This window comes from Molothrus aeneus, chromosome 2 (assembly GCF_037042795.1).
Source record: "Molothrus aeneus isolate 106 chromosome 2, BPBGC_Maene_1.0, whole genome shotgun sequence".
NCBI lineage: Eukaryota > Metazoa > Chordata > Aves > Passeriformes > Icteridae > Molothrus > Molothrus aeneus.
The window spans coordinates 45,481,497-45,490,481 of NC_089647.1; the positions used below are offsets into that span (position 1 = coordinate 45,481,497).

General features: G+C 39.8%; 1 protein-coding gene across 1 annotated transcript in view; it reads right to left on the reverse strand.

Moving 5' to 3' along the window:
* MIPEP (mitochondrial intermediate peptidase) overlaps nt 1–8,670 on the reverse strand; it is a 65,913-nt gene extending 57,243 nt beyond the window's left edge. Inside the window, exons 1-5 of the mRNA XM_066570935.1 lie at nt 8,494–8,670; nt 5,373–5,546; nt 3,457–3,545; nt 2,351–2,437; nt 1,317–1,380 (exon numbers count right to left, since the gene is read on the reverse strand). Of these exons, the coding sequence (XP_066427032.1) occupies nt 1,317–1,380; nt 2,351–2,437; nt 3,457–3,545; nt 5,373–5,546; nt 8,494–8,670 (591 nt within the window). The remainder of the gene's footprint in view (nt 1–1,316; nt 1,381–2,350; nt 2,438–3,456; nt 3,546–5,372; nt 5,547–8,493) is intronic.
* Nucleotides 8,671–8,985: the final 315 nt, after the last annotated feature.

Below are 8,985 nucleotides of genomic sequence, written 5' to 3' on the forward strand. Positions count from 1 at the left end.
TGTGCTGTTTTCTGGAGACTGTAAACTATTTACAGTATTTCAATCCTTCTCTTAGAAGTTTGTGATTTAGAGTTTTATCATCATCACAGTATTTCACACACTTAATCATGCAAGATGTGCTTCAGTGAACTTGCTCACATTAGTACACTGTGGACTGTATTGTCTGTGGGCTCATAGCTCAAAAAAACAAAGGCTGAGGGTACAGATACAACATATCTTGTACAGGCCAAAGAATGACATAACATGATCTCTGTTCTCCCATTCCCACTCTTTCTCTTGAAAATATATCTTCAAGTTTTATTTTAAAAAGCAGGAAGTCTTTGTAGCAGAAGTAAACCTCAACTTAAAACAGGGAAGGATTACTAAAATCTTAAATGAGAAATGAAAAAAACCACTGAGCAGCAAGCAAGAAAAGTGAGATAGGCAGGGAAGGAAGAGGAAAACATGCAAAAATAAGTGAAATTGTAACTGAAAGGAGATGAAGCATCATAGAACCAATGGCCAAATCAGACAAACTCCAGAGCTGAAGTTTCAGGGTTGTTCTTTGGACAATGTAATTGTAAAAATATATTCTAGAACCATTTTCTAGGTCACAAAACACCATCAAAACCATTATCTTCAGAATAACTCTTTAGCATCAGTCTGGTAGAAGAGCTTTTGTACGGATCTTTTTGGAGGGTATGACTCAAATAAACAAGGAATTAACTTCATACAGTGACATGAACTCTGAACAGACAGATCATCCATACCACAAAGCATGGTGTAAGCTGCTGGGTTTGAAAAATCCATCACTAACTACTGCAAAAGTATATAAAAGCTCCAACACAGGTAATCAGACCATGCCCAGATACTCAATTTTGAACAAGATTTACACCTTCTGGTTATGTGAGCACCCCAGGAGTGCCTGGACACACACCTGAACTCTTCTAACACACTCCACTTGATTAACCTCAAGGTCATCAAGGTGCATGGAGTGCTGCTTTTCCCTCTCTGTAAATATCTTGTTCTGATAGCTGAGTAGCTATTTTAAATATCTGATGCAGACACCAAAGAAAGAAAATAGGATCTCAGGACTTGCTTATAACTCCTCAGGACAGAAAGGAATGATGAGGACCAAACTAGGAAGAACAACCAACTATCTAAAAACTACCTTCAGAAGTGATTTAAAATCGTCAAAGTTAATCACTTCTAAGGCAACAAAATTCCACATAGGACAAACTGACCCAGAAGCACGTGATTTCATGTCCCACATGGTTCATTATCTGGTCTTTTGTAGACAGACAAATTTCTGTTCATACATTGTAGCCAGAAATTACCTTTTCTTCATCCAAATGAATGCCACTGATCTCAAAATCAAACATAAAAAGTTCTGCCACTCGCCTAAAAATACAGTAAATCCCTGTTAAAACAGCCTCATTTAATACTAAGCAGCATTTTTTAACAGATCTTGCCTTTAGTAGTTATTTATGTTTCATGTCTTTCACAGAGATTAACACCACAGTTATATGAACGTTTTTATTACGGACAAAGATTTCCTACATTTTAGGTCCTTAATAATTCACTCAGTGAGAAACAATTTGTCCTTTGTTCTTAGTTTAGTCATCTGCTTTGAAAATATCCTTCAAAATAATTCCAGTACCTTAATCTAGATGTTCAAACAATTTGTGCAAATTACCATTTTAATTTCCTTTCACACTTCATTTATTTTAATATCAGAAAAACATCTTTCCAAATCTAACATCCTTGATTGTGGTGAAAGAAAGAAGAAGGAAATAACTTACTCATTAAGCTTGTCTAACCATGTCAGTGAATAAATAATTCAAAACTGTAACTGCATAAGCAGCTAATCAAACCTATTACAGCAACCATAAAGTAAGCTTTCAGTAACTATACTGCTAATCTAATTTTGAAAAATATAATTTTCTATAAAGTGAAATCAAGTTATATAGTCTGTTCCTAATTTTATTCCTAAGCACATTGATACTAGACACCTATAGTATATATGTATAGTATATAATTTTAATCAAAATAATATTATTGAAGAAAATATTAAGTTTTCTTTTATTTTGTTCTTGCAAGATCTCAGTTATTCAGCATAAATATATCTTGTGCTCTACAGTCACATTCTCCAAGATTACACAACTACAAACTTCCTAACTCGTGTGCAGGTAGTTTGGTAGAGACTAGTAAATTAATAATGGAAAAGTGGTTTGTTTTCCAAAAGTTGCATTTATTAATTTAAGAAAACACAAAATATAAGTACAATAAGGAACAAGATATAGCATCTAAGAAACTAAATCTGCAAAGTTCTATTTATAATCTATGAAGATCTATAAGCATTAATAAGTACCTGGTTTCTGGATCTAAGGAACTCAATACAGTTTCATCAGCTAGCAGACGTCTCAGACTCTGACAGAGTTCAACATCTGTATTTAATCTGAAAAGATACAGGGTAAAAGAATCATGCACTAACAACAGACTAATATTTCAGTTTCTTGGTATTACTTATTCAAAGGCAGTATTTAGTGAAACAACATTAAAAGCCAAGGACTGTATTTTAAAATGCTTTCTGGTTCACAGTCACAGTTAAAAAGTAGAAAATTTCTAAACAGAGCATAAGTGGACAAACCAGCATGGAAACAGGCATTGTGCATCTGACAGAAAAATACTTTTGGATGGTACTTTGTGGCAATATGAGCAAGTCTAACACTGACTGCTTATTTTTTTATAAACAAAGATAATCATGATGAGAGCATAAGGGTGGGAGAATGGTTTTCTAATCCTTTCTTTGAAAGGACTACCTTAAAGGAAAACCTGTGCTCAAGTTTGCCATCAGTCAAATGTGCTGCTTAGTGCCACTGGGCTAGACTAAGAGCTTACTATCCCCAGAACACTTCCACACACCAAGCACTGTCCCCATGCAGATAACACTGAGTCCATCAGATTTGCTGGCATGTTATCCTGCACTCCCAGGTGGGATACAGTGGGCAATGAAACACACGCACACAACAGTTTATGAGCCTCCCAAGATAATATGTGAGCAATTTCTTCTTTCTACAAATTTTATGTCTGAAATGGTTTCAGATATTAAAGTCATATTGTTATATATAGTATGCTTAATCAAAGTCCTGAGAAATCCACTTTCAAGCATTTTGTCCATAAACTTTACAAACACTAGAGAATTGTCACAAGTCCTAGAAAAATGCCACTTGAGCCTTTGATGGGCTTCAGGGACATGGAGTCATAAACTGCAACTAAAATAGAAAAGCCTTTCATAAGATACTGTAACAAAACTACACCCTTAAATATCTGTAATATCTGTAACAGAAGACTGACACTTTGCTCCCATGCACAAATATTTTTAGTTGATTGCTGTTTTCATAGATGATCATACAGTAATTTTTAAAGCTTCATATGGAAACCGAAAAAAAAATAGAAAAAAAGAAGAAAACATACTTCTCTACCACAGTACCAATGTTCCTGCAAGCTTCTTCAGCAGCCTCTCTGAATGCAAAGTCAGGGTGGGCAACTTTTACAAAATCAGCCTGACACAGTAGAAGAAGAAAACAGTGAGGCAAAAAGACAAATAAAACAACCTTCTGGTTTATAAATAAATTACATTCAAGCAGTTCCATTTATATTAACATTGATTTCTACAGTTTTATGCAATCATTCTGTAGAATTTGCCTTTTTTGTCTAAAATATAAATCTGACCGGAAAACTTTGCTGAAAATTATTAAACCACACAGTGCCTTGTGCCCTTCCAATAAACGTTATTAATTCACACCCTTCTTAAGACATTTTAAGCAGTGTGTATCTTAAGAGTCCTTATTACATAGACCTACTCCAAGATACTTGAATGTTATTAAAAATTATTTTCAAAACTAAATTTTCTAGTTAAGATGAAAGCCCACCACTAAATGTGCACATTTCCTAATAGGAAGAAATGGCTGCAAAGAAATACTGATTTTTTATAAATCTCCAAATCCTTCAGGGGTTCATAAGGCTAGAAGGATGCTAAAAGGGGCTGGGGAACTAGGGGCTTCCATGACTGCTGACACAAAGGGCGGTTTTAGCACTGAAATGATAGACTTAAAATATTAGGAATATATTTAAAGTCTAGGACTATATTGAAGATATTAAGCATGATTTTACAGAAAGTACATGCAACAAGCTGATAGTGTAAAACATTGCCTTTCCATTGAAAAAGCAGTCTTAGGAATGTTACACACTTTAAATTTTTATTTCTTAGAATTCCTTTTTAAAATCCTGTATAATACTGACAGAAAAGGTGCTGAATGACAGGTATCAAAATTTCTAACAACAGGTAACGATGACCAAATAACTTCCAGACAGTTCTGCAAGCTGTGTAGCTGTGAACATAAAAAGCCTGAATATAGTATAAAGGAGATAATTTTAGCTCAGCAAACTTACACAAAACTACGGCCACTGAATTCTGACATTAAAGCTTTATTTAGATATTGATTGAATAAGCAGAATTAGGCATAATCTATACAAAACATAAGAACTAATGACTTGACAGAGCTTGTAAGTACTTTCAGAAGGAAAAAGTGCTTAGCACAAAAGATGTCTTAAATCTACAAAAGAATAAGAAACAAGACTGGAGAACTGAAAACATACTGAGACATTCAAATGTGAAAACCCAAGTGACCTCAAAAAACTCAGTGACTTATTCACTAAGAACCAATTTCAGTGTGAAGGTTGGTTCTGCTTCCTCCAACCAAAGAATGATGCTTTGATAAAAGATATACTTTGGGCAAACTTCCATAGAGCAATATGAAATGCTCTAATAAAGTTTTGTGATGCAGAATATCAGAGCAAGTACTCTAAATCTGTGGACCACAAAAACTACAATCTAAGAAACTGCTGCCTTTTTCTTGTGTTAATAAAAAAGTGATACTGCTGCCTTTGCTCTGGAAGTTCTTTATAGACCTTCACCTATAAATGGTCATAACTTAAAACATGTGCATTGTCACACCAACTTTAGCTCTCAAATCAAAACCCTCTTTTCCACAATATAAGTGATGCTAGAGAGCTTATGTGTTAATATTGCAGCAGAAGCACGAGTTCACTGTTGTTTTTCTTGTTGCAGCTTCTATATTATTTTTGCATCTGTCTTAAAAATAACTGGACAGTTTGACAGGATTTGTACTTCACTATCATTTGGTAAAAGCCTTTGTAATTCACTTTCAATCAATTTAATTTTCTGTCTTAACACAAAACTTCACGGAGCTGATGTGCTATTTCTACACTGCTATTACTGCAGTGTAGAAAATCATAAAATGGAACATAGTGTAAGCTTAGCCAGTTTAAAAGAATTTATGTAAAAATAATAAAAAAAAATAACATACCAAGTCTGCTACTCTGCATAGGCTATCTGAAAGCTGATCAAAGATCATTACAGTCTCTGGCCCAGGTGGTGTTGAACATGCCTTCTGGACAAGCTGTTCTGATTCTTGCAATGCTTTGTCCTGTGCTTCTTGAAATCCTTCTGGACAGCTCAGTTCTGGAACACCAAACAGACCCTGCAGTGCAAAACACAGGGAAAACACATCACTATTGCCCTCCTTGATTTCTGCACCTTTCCTTTGTTTCAAGACTGAATTATCACCACAGAATATTACCCGAATGACCCCAGCTAGCACACTGTAACACTTCACTGGACAGCAGCACCAGATATCAAGAGATTGCAGGCAACAGAACAGTTTTCTCAGGCTCACTAAATGAGCCCCCAATAGTGGAAGCAGACCTCAAAGAAATCATCAACAAGTGAAAATGTTTGTGGAATGAACAGTTTTATTCCCGAAGTTCCTATCAAGCCGGGCCCTGTCCCACAGGGCAAGGTAAACACACTTACTTGTGCAAGATAAATGCAGATGGCACCTATGTTCTGCATTTGTGGAAGAGATTTAGGTTCTACCACTAATCAAACAAAACTACTAATGCTAACAGAAAGAGAAGTTCCACAGTGCAGACCTACAACAAGAAAAAGATTTCAAAGAATCACAGAATCCCCAAGTTGGAAGTGATGGCTAAAGACTTCTGGGTTTTATGTATTCTTTATGTATTTGTAGCTTTGTAGACTGTTAATACATAGTTATAACTTCTAGTAATTTCCCAGCTCTCTTTCTCACAGCTAACAAACTCCTATTGATGCATTCTGGAAATTCTGTTTAGTCATGCCTGTTAGTTTAGCAAGGACACTTTATTTTGCACCATGTACCATAGACATAATAACATGCAGAGTTAGAAGATTGGGGGAGCTCCAATGAGGCTGAACCCAGGGGGAAATTATCTAACCCAGCTGCTCTTCTAATTGGACAATATTTGATAGGTATACTAATCAACTGACCTTATAAAAATGTGGAACTACAGTATCATGTGTACATATCACCCTGTTGTGCACCTTGAAGGCTTTCAGTTAAAGATTTACCTTTGTATTATCATTTTAACACTGTTTGAAAAAGCTTTGAGTTTTATTCCACATGAAGAAAGGACCCACAAGGACCACTGAATTCAAATTCCTGACCCTGCACAGCACCCTCCCCAAGAGTCACACCATGTGCCTGAGAGCACTGTCCAAACACTTCTTGAACTCTGTTAGGCTTAGTGCTGTGACCACTTCCCTGGGGAGCCTGTTCCAGTGCCCAACCACCCCCTGGGTGAAAAATCTTATCCTAGTAATTCCTTAATTTCATTTAAATTAAAGCAATATCTCTTCAAGCAATACATCCCTTTGCAACTGCATAACTACAACATGAGCATCTCCTCACCTCCTGACTACAGCACAAACAGTGAAAGGTATGTGATTTCACAGAAAATCTACCCCTTCCAAATTCAACTTCAGTATCCAAAAGCCACAATCTGGATTTTCAAATCTGCAGTCCAGTCAGTTTATAATCCACTTTCTGCAAACTCTTTGTATTGTTGCAGGCTTGCAGCTTGCTAATATTTATCCAATAAATCAAAAAGCTACAAATTGACAGCTTGTCTGTACAAGTATATATTCTTGAACCCTTCAAGTACACATCTGGAACATTTTGGGTTGCTTTTTCCTATTTTCTTTCTGTCACTGTTGCTAGAAGCACCTTCTTTATTTGCTAATGAAAGAAAACCTTTCCTCACACTTCCCATGTTTTAATGTATTATTCAGGAACAGAAACTGGACTAAAGTGAACATTGAAAAAGGTATTTTTATATTTTTACACATGTGCACAAAACATAAATATACTTGTGTCACAGGACTCTTGAATAATGTTTGCTGTGTAAGACACTCAAGACTGCCCTATCACTCAGATCCTCAGCCAGAGGATGCAGTGTCCTGCAATATCCCTGGGAGCTCCAGGTCTTCCTGACATCATCACCCACCCCCCCAAGCAAGCTCATCCAGCACATGTAGTGCTCTGTGACCAGGTTATACCTTCTCTTAGAGATAAATTAACTGTAGAACTCTTATTACATATGATATCAAGTTTGACATAAAAAAATTAAAATTACAAAAAAATGAAGCCTGGTGTAGTTCTCTCTGTTCTTTAATGTCATTGGCTGCGTGGCTGAAACGTTTTTGTCTTCACTTGGTCTCAGCATTTACATCCTACCTGGCACAGCCTCTTTTTGAGTCTGAAATACGCACCTCTATTCCAAAAGAACCGTGGGCCAAGTGAATCACCTGGAGCACATTCCCTAGACCAGCCAAATGGATAATATTTAAGTGGATTATTTCCTGAAGCAAGACTTCCACCAGTGTGCTTGCAGAGGCATGAGAACCTGAAGAAAGGTTTCCCAAGCAAGTGCCAGATTATAAATAGAGGTCAGATTTGTCCTTTCTAAAACCCAAAGTTCAACAGCTCCACCAGGCTGGGCACCATGGCAGGAACAGCTGAGTCAGCAGGCAAACACCTGGATTTTACAGCTGCACCTCTTCTGTATGCACTGCGGTACCTTACCCTCTCCGGGTAAGAAGACACATTAACAAACGTTCCTGACCCTAAAAAGATACGCATCAGAAAACTCAACTGTCACCAAATTAGCAAAGAAATCCTTTTCTCGCCACAGGCAAGACATCAAGAATAAGCCCAGGCAAGAGGACGTGAGCAGCGCGGCTGCTCCCGAAGCACTGTCCGAGCGCAGGGGCACGGCACTGACACGTGAACGACGGCACAGCCAGGGGAGGGCCGGAAGGGCAGGAAGGGGGAATGGAAGGGGCAGCCTCACTTTATGGACGTATGGGCACCACTGAAAAAGCGTTCCCACGCACAAGGCCGTCACTGTCAAACGCTTCTGTGTCCAAAACCAACAACGTCTGGGTTTGCTAAAACCAATATAAACGCTTATAAAAAAATATTACACACAAGAGAAAAACTACCCTCAAAATTCCCTTAAAACAGTTGAGACAAGCAGAGCAAAGCACGAGGCTGCCAGCGACCAGGGCTCCTGCCGCAGCAGGCCCGGCCCTCCCCTCCCGCCGCTCACCGTGTCCCTGCCCGCCGCACCGCCGCGCAGCGGCTGCTGCTGCTGCTGCTTCACATCGAAGGCGCTGCCCACGGGGCACCAGCTGGTGCTGACGGCACGGCCGCCCTGCCCCGCCGCCCGGCCCCGCAGCGCCCGGCCCAGCGCCGCGGGCAGCGCCCGCCGGCAGCCGCCCAGCATGGCGGAGCGGAGCACAGCGCGGGGGAGCGGAGCGGGCCTGGCACGGCCGCGGCCTCCGCACGCCCCGCTCGGCCGCGACCTCCGCGCGTCCGCGCCGAGGGGAGGAGCGGTAGCAGGAGGCGGAGCGAGGCGGAGCGAGGCGGAGCGAGGCGGAGCGAGGCGGAGCGAGGCGGAGCGAGGCGGAGCTCCGGGCGCCCCCGGGCCCTCAGCCCGCCGGGCGTCTGTGCCTCGGGCTCGGAGCGTTCCCTGCGCCTGCCCCGCTTCCCGCCGGGAGCCTTTGCTCCGGGCTCTGGGCGCTCCCCCGGCCTGCCCTGC